This window comes from Mustela nigripes, chromosome 9 (assembly GCF_022355385.1).
Source record: "Mustela nigripes isolate SB6536 chromosome 9, MUSNIG.SB6536, whole genome shotgun sequence".
In the NCBI taxonomy this organism is placed as follows: domain Eukaryota; kingdom Metazoa; phylum Chordata; class Mammalia; order Carnivora; family Mustelidae; genus Mustela; species Mustela nigripes.
Window position 1 is genome coordinate 53,174,258 of NC_081565.1, and position 20,786 is coordinate 53,195,043.

Consider the following 20,786-nt stretch of genomic DNA (forward strand, 5'->3'; position numbering starts at 1 on the left):
TACAGGGTTTAATCATAGAATTTGGATCAATACTAGATTAGAATAGAAGATAAAATTGTTGAAAGAGGTGAGTTCAAGGAATTCACAGACCCAAGTTATCAGAAGACTTATTTGCTAGATCGTGAGTGGCCAAATCCAGCTCGTGGCTTATTTATTTCATCTAGCTTGCGTCAGGAAGTGCCCCATTGCTCACTAGTTTTGTAACATTTTGAAAGTTTCAATGACAGCATTACAGAAGATGGCCAGATGGGAATGTCACTGTTTATTCCATGTAAGCGCCCCTCTCTTCCTCTGTCGGTTTGTGCGGCATGCGTGTGTACATGTTGCCTGTGTGTTTCTTCTTCTCTGTTTATCTCTGCTATCGCTGTGTGCAGCAGTCTCTGTGGGCGCTGCTCTGCACCTCCATGTGTTGGGAGAGGAGACTCTGCCTTCCAACTGGCCCAGGAAGAATGTGGTAGATGGGCTCATGGAGCAGTGGGACTTCCCCTCTCTCCTTTTTTCCTTCTGTCTCATATCCTTTCTTATAACTTACTGGACATTTTTGTCTCTCCTTTCACAGACCATATGTAACCTAATTTTCTTTTGCATGTTGCTTATATGTATTTTAAAAAAGTTTTGTTTCTATTTATGAAATTAAAGTATTTTTCTAGTGTACATTTCAAGGTCACAGCTTTCTTCTCAGTGTAATTTCATTTTTTGTACCTTCTATATTGTAAAACACACCTACAGAAGAGTATACAAAAATAAAAACAAACAGTTCAGTGAATTATCACAAATTCTCCTTGAGGAGTCCTTATAAGATTTATTCTTTTTGTTATTAGATAGTTCCTTTTCATTGCTGTATTACTGTAAATTTATTCATGGGTGCAGTTGACTCTTGAACAGCACAGGGGTTAGGGGACCCAACCCCTGTGCGGTTGAAAATTCATGTATAACTTTGACTCCCCCAAAACTTCACTGCTAATAATCTTACTGTCGATTGGCAGTCTTAACAATAAGATAAACAGTCGGTTAACACATATTTTATATCGGTATCAAATACTGTATGCTTACAATGAAGTAAGCTAGAGAAAAGAAAATGTTATTAGTAAAAGTGTAAGGAAAAGAAAATATACATATAATATAGGAAAAAATCTGGATATAAGTAGACTGGTGCAGGTCAGACTGATGTTCAGGGGTCAACTGTATTTCATTTAACTTAAGACTATTTATTTATCCATTCTGTTGATGGACACTTGCCTTGTTTCCAGTTTGGGGCTCTTACGGATAATGGCCAGGAAGTAGCCTTGTCTCTCCTGTATGTGTGCAGGTATTTCCCTTGGACTTACAGCTAGAAGTGGATAATGTTCAAAGGATATATCTGTGTTCCTTTAGACACTGTTACCCAGTTTTCCAAACTGGTCCAATGAATTTAAACCTCCACTAATAGAGAATATAAGTTCAGAGTGCTTCACAGCCCCACTAATACTTGTCCAGGTCTTCTTTTTCTTTTTTTTTTTAATATTCTATTTATTTGAGAGAGACAGATAGAGCATGAGCCGGAAGAAAGGAGAGAAGCAGGCTCCCTGCTGAGCAGAGAGCCTGATGTGGGGCTCCATCCCGGGACTCTGGGATCATGACCCGAGCTGGAGGCAGATGCTTAGCCAACTGAGCTACCCAGGCATTCCTGGTTCAGGTCTTCTTAAAGTTAACCATTTTGCTGGAGATGAGCAGTACTTGATTGTGTTCTCATTTGTGTTTCTCCAATGACTAATGGTGTTGAGCCCCTTTCATATGCTTACTGAACATATGAATAGCCTATTTCATGCAGTGTACCTGTGTAAGTATTTTGCCTATGGTAGTGGTGTGGGGGGAGCAGCTATTTCACTTTTTTTGTTTTTTGTTTTTTTCTAATTGTAGAGCATTTTAGATTTGAGCTCTGTTTTGAGTATGTGTAATAAGTATTGTCTGCTCTCTAGCTTACCCTTTCTCTGTTGATGGTATTTTTTGATGAACAGGAGTTTTTAATTTTCATGTACTTCAACTTATCAGTCTTTTTCAGTTCGTGCTTTTTGGGTTCAATTTAAGAAGGCTTTTTCTATCCCCAAATCATCAATATAATTCTCTTACGTTGTCTTCCAAGTATTATATTCTTTTTACATTTCCACCTGGAATTGATTTTTGTGTTTCCCATGAGGTATGAGTCGGGTTTCATTTTCCTTCTCAGATGGATAGCCAATTGATTTAGCACCATTTATTAAAAAAGATAATTCTTTCCACTCTGCAGTGCCATCTTTGTCAGAAACGCAGCCGTCTATGTCTGTATCTGTTTCTGGTTCTTTCTAGTTCGTTGGTCTATTTGTCTGTTCTTGTGGTTGCAGCATGCTGTCATAACTATAGTTTTATAGCAAATCTTCTTATCCAGTGGAGACTCCTCTTTTTTCATTATTTTTGCTCCCTCAGGAGCCTTTTTAGGCCTTTTCTCCTCTTCCCTCTATGAAATTAAATACTAAGGAATAAGATTTTGTCAGGTAGGATTGATTTGTGTATTGCCACAAAACTATTGAAGTAGGTGATTTTTTTTTCCCCTGGAAGCACCAGTTTTCTCCCTCCTTTGGGGGCCATATTACTTATATTGAGAATGCATGCAATAAGCCAAACCCTCCCACCATTTTCTTTTTATATAGGAGTGGTATGGTATTTGTTGTGTTTTGTTTGTTCCCATGAAATTTAGATACAGCTTACTTAGCAATTTGTACAAAGAAAAGTAACCTAGAGTTAAAAAAAAAAAACAACCTTTTTTTAAATTAAAAAAAACCAAACCCCATATAGTCCACCATTAGTAGATTATATGCTCTGCCAGTGGGGATTTTTATTGGACTTGTATTAATTTTATACATCAGTTTGGGGAGTTGACATCTTTAACAGTACTGAGCTTCCTGATTGTAAGCATAGCATAGCTCTAAGAAGAAAATTGCTTCAGGAGGAAATTGGAAACAGGAGGAGTTCTGTAACCATGAGTGAGTGGTTAAAACTTGTGCACGAAATATTCACAGATTTATCAGTGAGTTCTACCTCTGTCAAATATGAAAGGAAACAATAATTCTAGTCTTATAAAAACTCTTTTAGAAAGAAAATAAAAAGAGGGAACTCTCCCCAACTTGTTTTAGGTGTTTAGCATATGTTAAATACATAACTTATCAAAGATAATGAAGAAAGAAAAAATTATAGGCTAGTCCGATTATGAACATAGATAAACAGCCTCTACATAAAATATTAGCAAACTGAATCTGGATATATACATAACCAGCCTTATCCAGTTGTGTTTATCTTAGACATGAAAGGCAGTTTTTACATTAGAAAATCAGTATTTTTATCACATTAAGATTAGAAAAAAAATCATGTGTATGCAGACAACTATTTAGACAATAAAATTAATAGCAAAACCATTTATAATAGAAACAGGAAGTTCCTGAATTAAATATGGCCAAAAAAGTACAAGACCTCTGTGGGAAAAATATGAAGCTTAAGAGAGAGAGAGACACAGAGAGGGGGAGAGAGAGAGAGAGAGAGAGAGAGAGTGAGAGAGAGAGTGTGTTTCTGATTGTGTAACTTGAAAGACTAAAGAAATTTTTTCTGAAAATACAGATGGATATCCATATAATAAAAGTAAATTCAGACCCCTGTATTACACTGTGCAGAAAAAGAATGAACAGCAGTTCCAGATGGATTAGTGACCTAAATGTGAAAGGCAAAGCTACAGAGCTTTTAAAGGCTTTGGGTAATAATGTAGGAGAGTGCCATTAGTACCTCAGGATTGGAAAGGCTTCTTAAACAAGAAATGAAAAGCACTGAAGGAAAAGATTGATACATTGGTCTACATTAAATTGAAACCCTTGGAGTTATCAAAATATGCCATAAAGACAGTGAAAAGGTAGACTCAGTGTAGAAAGCATCTGCAACATACAACTAAAACTTGGTTGTATCCAAATGGCAGGAACAGTGAGTCAGTAACCTTTACCTTCAGGGTAGGGATGAGGGAGAGAATGTGCTGGGTAGGGAATGCACAGATGAAAGCTCTGTGTGCTGTCACATGTTCTCATTCTTGAGAGGATGGTGTGACTTTTCTCGAAACTCAACTTACATCTTATGCATTTCCTGGATATAAGCACATCGCTTAACGAAAAATGGGGAAAATGAAAATGATAAAGGAATACAGTTAGAATATCCGTTTGCTAAGGCTGCCATAACAAAATGCTGCAGACTGGAAGGCTTACACAACAGAAACTCCGTTTCTCGTAGTTCTGGGCTGGATATCGAAGAGCCTGAAGTCAGCAGGTTGGGTTTCTTAAGATGCCTCTGTCCTTGGCTTGCATCTGGGCCACCTTATCGCTGTGTCCTCACATGGTCTTTCCTCTCTGCATGAGCATCCTGGTGTCCGTGTTTCTTGGTTTCCTCTTATAGGGACACCAGTCAGATTGGATTAGTGCCACTCTAAGGGACTTGTTTTAACTTATTCTCCTCCTTAAAGGCCCTGTCTCCAAAGACGGTCACATTCTGAGGTACTAGGAATTAGGACTTCAACATATGGATTTAGGGGAAGATACATTCAGTCATAACACTGAATATGTAGGAAACATCTCGAATAGCACACGGGTTCTTGTGATTTGGATAAAGTTTTCCAAGTGAATTTTTAGATCCCAAAAGTGCTACATTAAAAACAAAAAATCTAAAATAAAGTGAAGATGTTATGCTCTGAAGAACTTTGCTAAATGACCAAGATTTGGATTTAGTACTGAACATGTTAATTTTGTGTGTGCAATCTTGGAATGCAGTTGTGTTTTGAAAATGTTAAGAGTGATAAAAAGAAATTTCTCCAAGTATTTTACTGTTTTACACGAATACTCTTAAATCCAAATGTGCAACCTGTGAATAAATGTAATATTAGCGTTAGATCTTTTAATCTCATCATCCCCAACATTTATAAATTCTAGCTGGCAAAATTTGTTTAAAAGCTTTTCACTGGGAAAAGAGAAGATGCTTTTTATTTGGTCATATATGGTATTTTTATTACACCCAGCTCTACTGTAACACCATATGTGCATTTCTGAAATTCACCCTACTATGCAAAATTATGCAGTGAAAACCACAGAGCTTATGGGAAGAGGGAGGCACAACACTCAGAAACTTTGTCAGTGACACTCAGAAGGGTCAGAACCTAATAAAATCAGCAGCATGGTTTCACACCGGTTAAATAGTTAAGCAATACACAAATATGATACTGAACTTGACACTTCACCTTAGAAGAGAGACCTGCTGTGTTGGTGTGGCAGCGGGCATCAGATGGGTTGCAGTAAGTGATGGAAGGAGGGTCATCTGAAACCTGAGGAAAAGTTGCAATAGCAGATGTGGGTGAGTGCGGGCCCCTAACACAGACGGTCAGTTGCGGTGGTCACTAGGTGTTCGGGAGTCTGCATGCGTTTTGTGTATTCCCGCAGGCCTTCGTTTAGCTGGGTGCAGTCTTCCATGTTCGTTTAGGGTTTCTCGTGGATGAAGTCACACACAAGCAACACAGAATCCTCGCTGTGCTCAAGTTGTCGTTTCATGTACTGACCACGTTGGAACAAATTTGTGTTTTCAAACAGCGGTAGAGCAGAACTTCCTGCACGTAATTTCTTGTATCGTGCATAGCTCCATCTTTTCATCGTCCATGATTTGTAAGGACTCTGTGTCAGGCTCTTCTCACTGGGCATTTGAAATGACTGCCTGATTTCTGACTGCTGTATGAACTGAGTGGTTTGGGTATAGACTCCGATTTCTGCTTGAGTCTGGTGAGTGGTCATTGTGCTACACCGAAAAGCATCAGTTTTTTTTGTTTCAAGCAAGCTCCTTATGTTCGGTGACCTCCCTATTTTTGATGTTGCTACCAGGATACCCTTAATCCTGAACCTGATTCAGTGTTGAAAAGACAGGTGGATGTTTATGTTTTGTGGGGGGTCCTTCCATTCATCTGTTGCTTCTGTCCATTGTGGAAGTATTACTACACAACTTAGGAGCAGGAGATTTCCAGAGCTCCATCTCACTGCTCTGGTCTGTCTGCTTGGTTACAGAGAAAATGAAGTGCTTCTTGTTTTCCTGTCTTTCCACCACTTTCTTGGGTTCACTTTTGAGACACTCATTTTTATGCCGTGAGCCAGGAAATCAGCGTTCGCTCACGGCATTTACATTTCTCCTTCCTGTCTAGGCACTGCTTGGTGTTTCCACAGTCTTCTGCATGCATCCCTGTTAGAGCATAGATCACACTGTTTTGGAGTTTCATGAAGTTGGCTTCTCTCTCTAAATAAGCTGCAACTTTTTCAGGGCATGGACCATATCTTTCTCGTTTTTATTTTTTCTGTTACTTAGCGCCGCGCTTGGCAGTGGTAGTCGAGTGGATGGATGGATGAATGAAGTAGGCTTGAAGAGAACTTGTCCACAAGATCCCATCATTAATATTTGCCCCTCTTTTTGACTAAGTGACATAATCTCAGCTATGTTGGTCACCTGAACTTCAATACTGTGAATCAGGCTTGTGCATTCATTCTTTAGAAGTAGAATAATAAAATTTCCTTTTGTGTAACCAAAGATTGCACACTGTATGTTTTGTTTGTGTTTTTTGGAGGTTTTTATTTTCTTTTGGTTTTTGCTACAAACGGTACGTAAGTGTGGCTAATTTGCAACTGTAAGATTGAGGTTTTTTGACACGAGAGCAGTAAAAATCCCATTTTTTGGTATGCTACTATAAATTAAAAGCAATTATTTTTGAAATTTTCAAATATTTATATAGTGGTTAAGTGGAGTAAACTCAAAAGGGGGAGAATATTTTTTAAGATAATAAGGAACAGTGTTATGGGTTAATTCTTGAGTGTTACTGAAATTATAAATAACTTTTCAATTTGTTTTTAAGTCTTTCTTTTTCCTTCTTCTTATAGGACCTCTTTGTTTTTAGACACGAATTGGCCATAATGAGACTAGCTGCCTTTATGGGCATTACTATGTTAGTTGGGATAACAGGACTTTTTTATACTCAACTAATTGGCATCATCACAGTAAGTATATTTTTTTAATGTAATGTATTTATGAACACATTTCCTAATTATGTACCTAATCCTAAGTGACAAAAGTTCAGATATTAAAGGAGAAAATTACCACATAGTCATTTATATATTTTTATTCCCATGTACCTGTGTAATTTTAAAGTAGTGATAATCAATGTACAGAGTATATATACTCTTTTGTTTCCTGCTTTTAAAAATTTGCATATTCTATATGGCTACAGACTCATGTTTATAGTTTTTAATAGTTGGATATACTGTTTAGTGACTATACCATATTTTAATTAATAGTTTTCCTGTTGATCAGCATCTAGTTTGTAATTTTTTTTTTCTATATTACGAATAAGACTACTTTGAATATCTCTTTTTCCTCTTGAAACTATTTAAGACTATTTAAGATAAATTCCGAAAAATGGAGTTGCTGGTAGAAACATTTTATTAGTAATTGGGTCTTATTGGTATTTATTTATTTATTTATTTTGCATGCATTTATTAGCAAAGTAGGATTTATCACAACAGAGAGGTTCAAAAAGTGAGAAAAATTACATTGAGTAAGGATGTGCAAGTTTGGTAATATGCTGCATTGTAGAAGATGTAGGTTAAGGTTTTCTCCTACATAGTTGATGGGGATAAATTGGCAGAATCTTTTTGAAAGGTGAATTGTCAGTGTGTATCAGACCTTAAAACTCAGTCATTTTTGTCAACCTTTACACATTTGTTTTATAGAAACTATTTGTTGACGTGTATAAATAAGTATGTATGTTAAAAAAAGATCCCCACTGTTGTATTCTGTATAGCATATGTATTGTGTATGTAAACATAAGTGTTTACCAGAATATGTTCAGTGAAAACAATGTATAGTAAGAAAAAAAGGTTATTAAAACTTACTGTGAAGTAACAGTAATCAAGAAAGTATGCTACTGACACAAGGATACATGTATAGATAAAGGACCTAGAATTGAAAGTCCAGAGATGTATGCAAAAATAGTCAATTGATTTTCAACAGGAGAGCCAAAACTGTTCAGAAGGGAAAAGAAAAGTCTTTTCAATAAATGCTGCTGGGGGGCGCCTGGGTGGCTCAGTGGGTTAAGTCCCTGCCTTCGGCTCAGGTCATGATCTCAGGGTCCTGGGATCGAGTCCCGCATCAGGCTCTCTGCTCAGCAGGGAGCCTGTTCCCTCTCTCTCTCTCTCTGCCTGCCTCTCTGTCTACTTGTGATTTCTCTCTGTCAAATAAATAAATAAAATCTTTTAAAAAATAATAATAAATGCTGCTGGGATAACGAGATATGCACATGCAAAAGAGTAAAGTTGGGCCCTTACCTCACACCATATACATAAATTAACTAAAATTGGATCGTGGACCTAAATGTAGGATCTAAGTTATAGAACTCTTGGAAGAAAACATAGGAGTAAAATTTGGAGTAGGAAATAGTGTCTTAGATATGACAAGAAAATTACAACTAAGAAAAAAATGGATAAATAAAACTATAAACTTTTGTGCTTCAAAGTACACAATCAAAAAGTGAAAAGACAGCTCATGGAATGGGGAAGAATATTTGTAAATCCTATGTCTGATAAGGGGCTTTTTAAAATCTAGGATAGAGAACTCCTATAACGCAATACTAAAAACCAGCCTAAATAAAACATGGCCAGAGGATCTGAATGCATATTTGTTCAAAAAGGTTATACCAATGGACAACAAATACATGAAAAGATGCTCAACATCACTGGTTATCAGGGCAATGAAAATCAAAACCAGGATGAGGTGCCACTTCACACACACGAGGATAACTGTAATTAAAAAAAAAAAAAAAAGGTAATAACAAAGATTGGTCCAGACTTAGAGAATCAGAACCCTCACACACTGCTCGTGCGGACAGAAAACAGCTCAGATAGATAACAGTCTGGCAGTTCTTTAAAAAGTTACACATGGAATTATCATTTCATTCAGCAGTGCCTCTCCTAGGTGGATACCCAAGAGAAATGAAACATATGTCTGTGCAAACATTTGTACATGAATATTTATAGCAACATTATTCATACATAATAGCCCCAAACTGAGAACAGTCCAGGTATCTGTTAGCTGACAAACGGATATACAGAGTGTGGGATATCCGTACAGTGGATCTTATTCTGCCATAGAAAGTGAAGTACTGATACATGCTGGGAACACGGAAGAACCTTGAACAAGTCACAAAAGGCCCTGTATTTGTGGGGTTCCATTTATATGAAACGTCCAGAATAGGCAAGTCTGCAGAAACAGAAAGGTGGTTAATGTTTGCCTGGGGGCGGGGAGCTAGCTACAGGTAGTCGTAACTAGCCTTGGGATAAAACTGGAAGAGTGCAGTCAGGGAAACGTACCTCTTGTATAAACCTGTGTTTGCATACTTTCTACGGTACTCATCATAACCTTTCCTCCCTAGGTTTTATAGGAAAAACACTAAACACACAGGAAATTATAAAGAATTTTTTTTTTTAATTTTTTATTTTTTATAAACATATATTTTTATCCCCAGGGGTACAGGTCTGTGAATCACCAGGTTTACACACTTCACAGCACTCACCAAAGCACATACCCTCCCCAATGACCATAATCCCACCCCCTTCTCCCAAACCCCCTCCCCCCGGCAACCCTCAGTTTGTTTTGTGAGATTAAGAGTCACTTATGGTTTGTCTCCCTCCCAATCCCATCTTGTTTCATTTATTCTTCTTCTACCCACTTAAGCCTCCATGTTGCATCACCACTTCCTCATATCAGGGAGATCATATGATAGTTGTCTTTCTCTGCTTGACTTATTTCGCTAAGCATGATACGCTCTAGTTACATCCATGTTGTTGCAAATGGCAAGATTTCATTTCTTTTGATGGCTGTGAATACCCAACCACAGTTAACATTAGAGTATTTGTTTTATCTCATGTCGGACTGTCTGTCGATCTGTTATGTGTTTTGATATGTATCAAAATAAATTGCAGGCATCAAATTGTTCACCATGCAGATAATTAATAGAGCTTAATGCTTATTTCCATTTTTTTCCTTCATGTTCTTATTGGCTGTTCATGATTGCATAATGTTTGTTCAAATTATTTTTATTGTTACTCAGCTTGAAATATTTTCTAGTATCTCGTGACTTCTCTAATGATGATAACATGATATTAAGAACAGTGGTGAAGAGGAGAGTAGGTCTTTGCCTAAAATCTTTTCTCTACTTTTACACGAATTCACAATTACTTTATAATCTGTCTGTAAGTCATGTCAGAATTACCAGATTTTACGAATTTTCACTTTTGGATTTACCAAAATCATTGGTATCTATTTATATACCCCAGAATGATAATTCTCAGATTTCTTTCACTATCTTAAATTCTTTCTAATTCTCAGATTAGATCTATCTATCTATATATATATATATATGGGGTATATTAGATATATATATATACCCAATATACCCCAGAATGATAATTCTCAGATTTCTTTCACTGACTATCTTATGAATAACTAAAGTTATTTATTAAATTTCTTGGTTTGGAAGGATGTGTAATATTGGATTCTGTTCTGACTCTATTCCATATTACCAAAGTGTTAATATTTTTCAAATTGCCTGATTTTTTTCTTTTGCTATAATACTGAACAGTATTTCATTATCTTAAGATGAGGAGGTTGGTTCTGATGTTTTGGTATTTCTAAAACTAAGTAGAAACCACATTTGTTATATAATGCTTTCTTCAAAAGTTTCATTTCTTTCTGTATACATATAGTACCCTCTGAGAATACTCTGTACTAGACAGTTCTGATGTCTGTAGAAATTATACATTTGTGAAACATTCAAAAAAGGATGCAGTGTTAAAGTAGACATTTTTAGCCCAGTCTCTACTCACCCTACTTCCTCTTGAATCCAGGTATTTTGAACAATTGTAGTCAACTTCAATTCCATTTATCTGGGTTTTCATAGTGACCTTCTAGCATCCCTCTTTTTGGATTAAGAAAAATTCTTTTAAGGTTTCCAGCATGCACTCCTCCTCACTTTGACTTAAGGCTCTTTAAAGCTTAATTATTTAAGGTTTTAAATCTCAGTATTAATTTTAAATCTAATAAATTACTAGCAGTTAAATAAAATTTAATATTTAATTAAAGTTAAAAATATAGAGACTGTGCTTACTTTTTTTTTTTTTTTTAAAGTACAGTATGCTTGCTGTTTTCATTTTATGAAAAAAATTAAGACTGTCCACAGGAAATTTCACACCTGGACATGTTTCTGTCATAATTTGAATCCATGCATCTCTCACAATGTAGAAGAAGTGATGAATATGTTAGGTAGCATAAGAAAGAAAGAGGAAAAGCAATCATAGTAAATTTAGTCCTTCCACTGGAGTTTTCCTCCTCCCCTATTCCTGCTTCCAAAGACTAGGAGGCATTTTGGGAAAACACCGGTAGGAGTATTATTTCATTATATAAACTATGTCATTACGTAAGTTGAATATAGTCCTATTAGACAACAAACAGGCAAAACGAAAGCTTTTTTAGGTTTAAATTGAGGCTTTGAGGAAGCAGCACATCCGTTTTCAGTAATTTTTCCTCATTATTTGTTCTTAGAATAAATAAGTTATTTCTCTCCACGCAAGAGGGAAGATTCTGTCCTCTTATTGACAGTAGAAGGTAACAGGATAATCACAGTAATGATTATCTGATGTCAAGTTTGAGAGTTAGCAAGAGCAGATTATCTGTGACCCAGATAAAGTAACTAGAAGTTAAGTTTAAAAGCCAGTGGATTTCAAGAATCTCGTTTCCAAGGTTTAAAGATTGCAACACAACCAGATGCTTCTGTGGAATAGGCTAATCTTCAACCCAGATTTAAAGGATTACCTTTGATTATTTTTAGTTTCATTTTAGACGTAGGCTTAAATATATGTTTGTGCCTTTTTACTAAACTCAGTATTGAAGTTAAAATGTTTTCAAAGCAATCTACTTTGACGCATTCTCTATTTAGGGAACAGATTATTCTAATTACTCCTTACTTTGCCTGTTTAGCCTTTTTCTGTTTCCGAATGAAATGGATAGTGATGTTGTTATTCACGTAATTGATGTTGTCATACTCTCTTATTGAGCAGTAGTCCACACACAGCCAAGAATGATGTACGATCTGATGCGCACTGATACTGATAGTGCTGGGTGATGGTATTCGTCATGTTTTCAGTCCCTGGACTTGGGGAGAGTTCGTCAGGAAGCGCTGTAACAGCTGGTCCAGTGCCTTCTGGTGGGGTTCTGACAAGGAGCCATTGTGTACCATGACACTGCTCTGACAGTTTATCTCAGTTTTGTATACAAGCATTTTTGTTTTCTGGGCACCGTGGAGTTGATATAATAGCTTAAGCTTTTGATGGCGTCTCTGGAGCATAGAGAGCTTTTCTCAGTTGTGGTGAGGTTGAGGGTAGGGTGCTGCATATTTAGCTGTGGTTTTGTGCTTTAAATTCTCAAAGAAAAAAATGGAACTTTTGCCTTTGCTCTCACAGGTACTATTGTTGAACTCTACTTGAATCACTAAAGATGGCTTAAAGTAAAGCTTTTCAAATTAAAAAGGGAGAAATGTCTCCCCTCCCCCCCAACATACTGACTCATGATTACTTAAATAAATACAAAAAGAATCACAAAGGCAGGGGTGACTTAATTTTCACTTGGTTATCTTAGGCAATGAAAAGTATCTTCTGTTCAAAATGTGTTCAATTAGTTTAAATGAGATTGTATATTAAATAGCATTCTCATTAGTCTGACAATTAGTGGGCTTACCTGCCTTTTATATGTACCCAGAAATGTAGTCCTGAGATTATTAATCCTTATAATTAAATTTTGCCAAGTATCCCACCGAATCAGTGTGAATTAGCATCTTTCAGTATAGCCTCTGTACAAATTATGTGTGGTTTACTCAACTCCAAATCAGCATTGCAAATATGGAAATCATTGCTAATTATGCTGAGCCCAGCTCACTTAACATTTTTATAAAGGGCGCTCTGTATGGCATTTTCTTTTCTGAATTATATGTTTTGTTTAAGAAAAACAAAATGTATTTCTAATAGAGTACTCCTAGTTGTAATATTGGATGAAATATAATATTTCTAGTGGCTTTTAAAAATCTAGAAAAATCATTAAGATTTTAAGTGCCATTTCTTACATGCTTTTAATATTATACACGGATATTTCTTTGAACTTTGAAATGTGTAGAGAACTTTATAGAACCTAGGATCTCCCTTTCCAAAGAATTAGTTTAAATACATACTAAGTTAGGTCGCATGGTAATAAAACAGCATTATTTTAAAAAATGCCTGCTAGCATCAAAATTATTTTGTGTGGGATTGGATTGCTCTTCAGCATAAACGTGTTCGTTTGTGAAAAATAAATTTATGTTATGTCATCTCTCTGGCCAGGGTCATAACCTCCTTGTATTTCTGATAAAATTACAAGTAATTACAAACTATTTAAATCTATTGTGAGAAGTTCTTCCTTAAGAATACTGCATTTTAATTTTCTCAAAGCATTACTAATTGCTCGAGTGATTAAATGGATGCTTTTTTCGGTAAAGAAGCTAAACATTTATGAGTTTTCATTTTACTTAACATTTTTACGCAAACATACATTTTATTTTCTCATGTTCTGAATCTACATGAATTTTTGATCTGACTTTAAAACATTACTGTAGGATTGGCAAAAACACTAAATCCTGTATTTATAGTTAATTTATGAATCTTTCCCACAATGATTCGTAAGCTTCTCTGTCACATTTTGTCAATACATTAGTTACTCCCTAAGTCTCAGCCAGAGAAGCACATTAGACCATCTTACCAGTACTGGTAACCAAAAATCTTATTGAAAGTATAAGTTTGTATAAAAAATGTAAGAGTAGTTGACCTGGAGTGTTGATTGGGAACATGGTTTCCAGCCGTTTCAAGTATTTAGCTTAAGGCTTACTTGTACAATATGTTATTATATGTAACCATTTTCTCTGGCATTCTCTGTATTTCCGCACAGTTCTCTTGTGTACTTGACTGCTTTCACTAGACTATAAGCTCCTTGATGCTAAGGACTGTGTCCTTAGTAATAGCAATAGGTCCTTAGTAAATTTTTGATAGGTGGATAAATGAGTATATGATCTTGGTTTATATACCCAGTACTTATTTTTTCAACTCGAGTATATGCCCCTTGTGAATATTGGATTTTATCTGTGTAGTCTCCTGTAGTCTCCGCATTTTATCTTTCGTTATAAAATCCACCTTGTAGAAGTTATATTCTGATATAATTGAGATACTGTTATCTCTAAGCCCTCAAAAGAGTGGTATATATAGTGGGAAGCAATATCAATGAAAAGTATAGTAGGCAATATCAGGAAAAAGTAGGACTGCCATTTACTGAGGCATTATTAAGGGTTCTAACATATATTAACTCATTTAATGCCTACAAAAATCTATGAGTAAGGAATGATTATTTGAAAATTGAGATACAGACTTTTAGTAACTTTCCTAAGGTTTTATACAGCTGGGAAGTGACTTGATGAAGAGAAAGACAGTGATTATTTTGGAAAGAGATTTTCAGTGACTATATATGTAAGATCTGCGGCCTTCTCACTTTGGTTCCATGAGTGATTAAATGTTCTGTTCGTGTGAACTCCAGATCTCTGATAAAAGATATAGCTCGTTCTCTTTTGGAGATTAGTGCTTAAAGAACAGATGATTTCAAATGAGGACTACAGTGAGTTCTGATTTCAAAGGAGGAGAGTGAGCTATGATTAACAGAAAATAGTCTCTCTTTAACTTACCTTCTTAGACTGAACCTGAAAGATCATTTCTTAGGGTAAGATCAGCCCCAGGAGAAGATAAAGTATTGGTTGATAAACTAGGAAAGGCCCATATAGGTCTTGCTGTTTCCACTTTATTCTTTTTTAGAAAATAAACTTATTTTTAAAATAAGAAAGCAGGGCTGCCTGGGTGGCTCAGTTGGTTAAGTGTCCAACTCTTGAACCGCTCAGGTTATGATCTTAGGGCTCTGAGGCCAAGCTCTGCATTTGGCTCTGCCATGGGTGTGGAGCCTGCTTACAGTCCACTCCCTCTTCTTCTGCCCCTCCCCCCTCACTTGCATGTGCTTGCTCGCTTGCTCTCTCTCAAAACAAAATGGGAAAAGATTTTCATGTATCTCTTAGTTATGCAGATTGATAGAAGTCTTAGATATTTGAGTCATTAAACCCATCATCATGGTGTAAATATTTTTCTGGAGGTAAGATAGATATCCTGATTGTAGACAACATACTATAAAAACTTGTTTCTTATTCTTTGACAAATGCATTTTTTCTGGATAGTTGAGTTTTATGTATAACTAAGTATTTATAAATTATGTTTATATTCCTCAAAGATGGCAAGTATCTTATTGGTTCTTTCCTGATGGTCACTAAAGGTATTGACTCTTATGCTGAATGAAATTACTGCACCAAGATCCATTTTAATTATTTGTAGTTTGTTTTTTCTAAAATAGTCCACATTTCTCTGCTTTGCAACACACACACACACACACACACACACACACATACACACACACAGTATATTTAACCTCATTTGGCACTTTTGGCATTAACTTGTGGTTTTCAGTGTTCTGCCATTAGTAACCCTCTCTCCTCCTCTGGTTTACAGATCCTATTGTGTTTATGAATGTGATAGCGTGTTGACTTGTGTTGTTCTGAGCACATTCTATAAGTGCAAGGGACGTGTTTATGCCTGTTTGGCTATTCGAATACAAATTGCATTTTCTTTTCTTATAACAGTATTCTTGATAGCTGAGTTCCAGAGAGAGAAGCATTTGCTATTTCTAGAGGGGGAAAAAAAAAAAGCAAGCCTGTTTTTGGCTAGCCTCGAAAATCCTGTTCACAAAGTCATGGTAAACATCACATTCTTTGATAGAATAACCATCTGTTTATGATGACTTAACAGGTACTATTCTACTTATTTCTTGAATCAGATTCTGGAAAGATGTCAAAAGCACTTGGAAATAAAAGCTTTTCCCATATGAAATCTAAATCCAAAGTCTTTGAAGTTGATTCTTTTATTTAAGCCACATATAAGTACCTCAGAGTTTTAATCAAATTGTAAACTTACACATAGTAAAAATTTACTATAATACTAGGTGTAGTAGTCTGACTCTGTAGTTGCCTTCCTTATCCGCAAACAGTTTATAAGTATTATCCACAACTGTGATTTGAGGCCATTTACTTACCTGTCCTAAGAACACTTACAGACCTCTGTCCTGTCTTTTCCTTTGCCTGGTTGCACAAGCTGCCTAGATTGTTGTGGGGCAACGTGTCGCCCATCAGTGCTAAGAACCTGTTCAAATTACTTCATTCACTTTCCGTGCAGATGTGGAAGCAGAGGGCCCGCTTTCCACTAAGCCCACAATCAACGTTCTCATGTATTTGCAGACTGTGTTGTCACAAAGTAAAATGTTATTTTGAGGAAATTATGCAACAGAACTGAGGAAAGTTAATTATAAATAGACTTGTCATTGGATACCATGAATTTCAAAGCATGATAGGAAAACTAATGAATATGGAATATGTGGCTAATCTACAATCTTGTCACAAATTCCTAGGGAAGAGGGAAATGAAACCCTGCTATTGGTGACTTTGTCGTCTAAAAAAATAGATTTATTTTCTCATATGTGGGCTAACTATAGTTATTCAACTGTTCATACATTGAGAACTTAATATTGTGAGCTGTTGATGTAAATGCTATAAAGAGATTTTTAAAGTCAAATGTTTTTTGTTAGTATCATTGGAAGAGAGGTCCACAGCCAGAGAAGTTCTTGGGATTGGCGTGGCCACCCGCGACGCTTGCATGTTTGGTGACAGCGCGGTCCACCTGTCATATGTGAGCGAGCTCTTGAAGTAGAGGATAAGAGGAGGAAAACTTCTCTGTTTTTCATATATTAGAAAGAACATATTTTCTTTTGTAGTACTTTGAAGTCTCTTTAAAATGTAAATAAGTGTCTAAAATAAGATTGTGTCATTTGTGTTTTGGTTATCTGGCTATTACTTACCAGCACAGTTTCTCAGCCTAGCGATGGATTTTTCTCTTATTGTAAATGAAACCGGCATATCTAGAAACTTTCTTCTCTTTGTTGAATTGTTTCACTTACCTATTTGTGTTAGAGCTTTATAGAAAGCACATAAGAAGAAATTGTATTATGAAGATACTGCTTTTTCTGTTAAAGAAATAGTTTCAATTTCCTTTTCAGAGTGATAGGTGCTGTAATATGGCAAATACGTAGATTGCCTTGTTGGATTGTGTTTGTTTATAGAAGTCCAGAACTAGTAGCCTTCTTGGGCTGTTTGCAGTTTTCTGTTCATGAGTGCCTTGAATTCATCATTTTGGTATTTATTTTCTCATGCATGTTCACTGATAGTTGAATTAAAAAATAAATCCTAGACTTTTAGAAGAATTATCAAAGAAAGCAACTGTAATAAAAGGTTATAGTTTAATAAAGTGAGACTCCTACAATTTTGTGAGGTTTTGTAATTGAATAATTTTTTTTTTTTTTGGCACGATGTAATGTTCATTCTGTTTTTGTCAAGGGGATTTCAGCAATGTATGCAGTTAATTTAAAATTCTTAGTACCCATATGTAAACTGTTTAAATCTTTAGAATATTCTCTAAATACGATGAAAAGACTCATAAAGTAGATGTAGAATAAAGCCTTGGTAACTTTGTTCCATCTGAGTATAATTTTTCTTTGATTTTTGATAGGATACAACATCTATTGAAAAGATGTCTAACTGTTGTGAAGAAATGTAAGTATAAACGTGAAGTCCGTAGTGTTCTTCTTTAAAAACGGAAACAGCTGGCCACATTTGAAAAACGTGTGTGTGTAGTGGCAAGATAGCATAATGCTGGCTTTTTCTCGGGGCCCTGTCTAAAGCCTGAGCTAGACAGGCATAATCCAGTCTTCCAGTAGGGGTCTTCAAGCCATGCTAGTTTTAAAACAAAATAAATACTGATCCTTCTTGTTCCTTGTCTAAGTAAAGTAAGTTAAATTATTTGTCCCAGAAAGTACATCAAAAGAGATTTGCTACTGTGTTGTTGACACACATTCTGTTAATCCCGAGATTCTCCTCTGCTTCAAAAGTTGCCCTAGGTTGATTGACGACACAGATACAATATCTGCTCTCCAGAGTTAAAACTCAGCTGCATGCCATAATGAAAGGAAAGCTGTATTTGTGATGCTGGGACACAATTCATCAGAGTCCAGTAATGGATCCCCAGCCAACCTGTATTGTTTTAGCTGACTGAAGTACACCATGGGAGTGCTGTCTTTCACTAATAATGCTGTCTTCTGTAGATCGAGGCCCCGAAAGCCATGGCAGCAGACCTTCTCAGAAGTTTTTGGCACTCGTTGGAAGATCCTGTGGTTTATTCCTTTCAGGCAGAGGCAACCACTGCGAGTTCCCTACCACTTTGCCAATCACGTCTAAACAGATGGATGGTGGGCACAGATGGGTCCTCCACGCTGGAAATGCGTTACAGGTTTTCTGATAATAGAACTATGACAGTCTTCAAGTCAATTAAAATCCACCCACCAATCTTAGGCATCATAATGTGCCCCAGGCTTTATTTTAATAGTGATCTTGATCCTGTTGTGGGACTAATACGAGATCTATATTTACGTTTTAAAGCATGTTTACTTTCAAATTAGCTTTCCACAGGGATTTCTTTAAATGCTTTTGTGATTAGACCCCAAAGGCAGTGATTGAGATGAAATAATTGTACATAATTTTTTTTAGTACTGACAATGTTACAGATTTTAATTTATGGGAAATTTCAGATGTTTATTTAAATTTTTCACTCTTAAGCAGTACTAACCAAATCTGAATTTCTTTCTTTGGGTTTACAAAAGTTGATACACCTTATATTATATGTAAGTTTTCTTTTTCAAATACATCATAATTTAAATAGCAATACTGCCTTTTATATGTGCTGCAGGATTTTTTTTAATGCAGCATAGATCGAACAACAATGAAAAACCAAAAAAAAAAAAACCAACAGAAAAAGGGCAGTGTTTTCTTAGAAGTAGCTCTCTATAATGTTTTCTGTTTTTCTCTTCACCAAAAACAAAATAAAAATGCCACTAAAATAAAATACCAACTACCTACCTGATTTTAAAGGAAAGATGAATTTTTTTTCCATATTAACTTTCTCACTTCTTTTCCCCGCACTGATATAATTATTGGTTGTTGTTAAAATAATTGCTCCAAGTCAGAATTTTTGACCACATGGGCATGAATTCTATTTTACACTAAGATTGTGATGAGCAAAAAGGGTAGAGAATTTGCAATAATTCCACAGGTACCTTTTCTCGTACAGTTATATTAGAATGAATATGTTTTTAAAATGCTAGTGTACTAGATAATATATAATGTACAGTGTAAAGAAGAATATTGTGCTTTTAAAAACATATATATATATACTTTTTACTTTTATTTACCTACTAGTACATCTAAAATTACACATTGAAGGTTTATATGTAATAGATATTGACCAACTAAATAATAAAATTTTATTTGTAGGAAGTTGCTAGTAAAAATTAGTAAGTAACCTTTGTGTACCCATAATCACCCAAATCAAAATGAAATTTTAATCGGCCAACTATAAATTTGGATTGAAAGACCATTTGTTAGTAGCTAATGTTAAGAAATGACCTTAGAAAATATAAAGATCTATATTTACCATTAGCTTATGCAAATTTAAATGGCTAATGGTGATGGTCTCTTGGAAAGCAGAGAAGATCTGTGTGAAAAGACATTTAGCAGACTTTGAAAAAAATTCAGCCTTTACATTTTTTTCCATTAGAATACTGCAAAATCCATATATCTTTTTAGAAAATGTATGTCCTCACAGTCTTTGAAGAGAAGATTGAAGGGGTCTGCTGTTCTTGGAGCATATCAATATTTTTCTTTTAGTTAGTTTTGAGAGTAAGGAGTCACACTTGAGAAATCATGAAACCGAAGATTTCCGTTGTCAGCCAATTAACTATACTGTAGTTAGTTCTTCCAGGAATTGTAAATATCTTCTGAAATAATCAAATAAGCTGTTCTCAGAGATATAAATACCATGTCTTTTATGTTCTGACTGCAGTGCTTTATTATTTAAAAATGTAGAATTGGCAGATGAAAATATTTATTGGTGCTGATAAGATGCATAGTAAATTTAATATGAGAAGTATATTTATAGAGCCTAATGAACCACAAAATTAGTATGTTCATGTCATGCAACTGGGTTGAGTTTCATGCAAGCTAACATATTGACCAAATTTTGGTCTGGTGACAGAACCGTTATAGGGAAGTAACGTGTAGATATATAAATAGGTCTCAGTCAAATGCCTTATGCTGTATACATTCCTGTCAGATGAGAACCTTGAGAAAAAGCAAAGCCTACTGTAGATCCCCCCCAGGGAGCTTTTTGGACATATTTATACATCATATAGTAGCAGTAGGTGCACACCTGGGAGGTCCTCAGTCCCAACCTCTGCCTCGGCAAGGAGAGCTGGAGGTGGTCCGTTTCTCACTCCAAAGGTGGTTTTTGTTTTCTTAGATACACCACTTCTAGGCACACTTCCTTCCCTCCTTTCTCTTTACCCTCCCTGCTCCTGATCCCACTACTTGAGTCCTCTAAGTTACGGGGATATAAATT

General features: G+C 35.8%; 1 protein-coding gene across 1 annotated transcript in view; it reads left to right on the forward strand.

Moving 5' to 3' along the window:
• ZDHHC21 (zinc finger DHHC-type palmitoyltransferase 21) overlaps window positions 1-20,217 on the forward strand; it is a 60,118-nt gene extending 39,901 nt beyond the window's left edge. Inside the window, exons 7-9 of the mRNA XM_059411614.1 lie at window positions 6,951-7,067; window positions 17,847-17,890; window positions 18,439-20,217. Coding sequence (XP_059267597.1) covers window positions 6,951-7,067; window positions 17,847-17,890; window positions 18,439-18,571 — 294 coding nt within the window. The 3' untranslated portion in view covers window positions 18,572-20,217. The remainder of the gene's footprint in view (window positions 1-6,950; window positions 7,068-17,846; window positions 17,891-18,438) is intronic.
• Window positions 20,218-20,786: the final 569 nt, after the last annotated feature.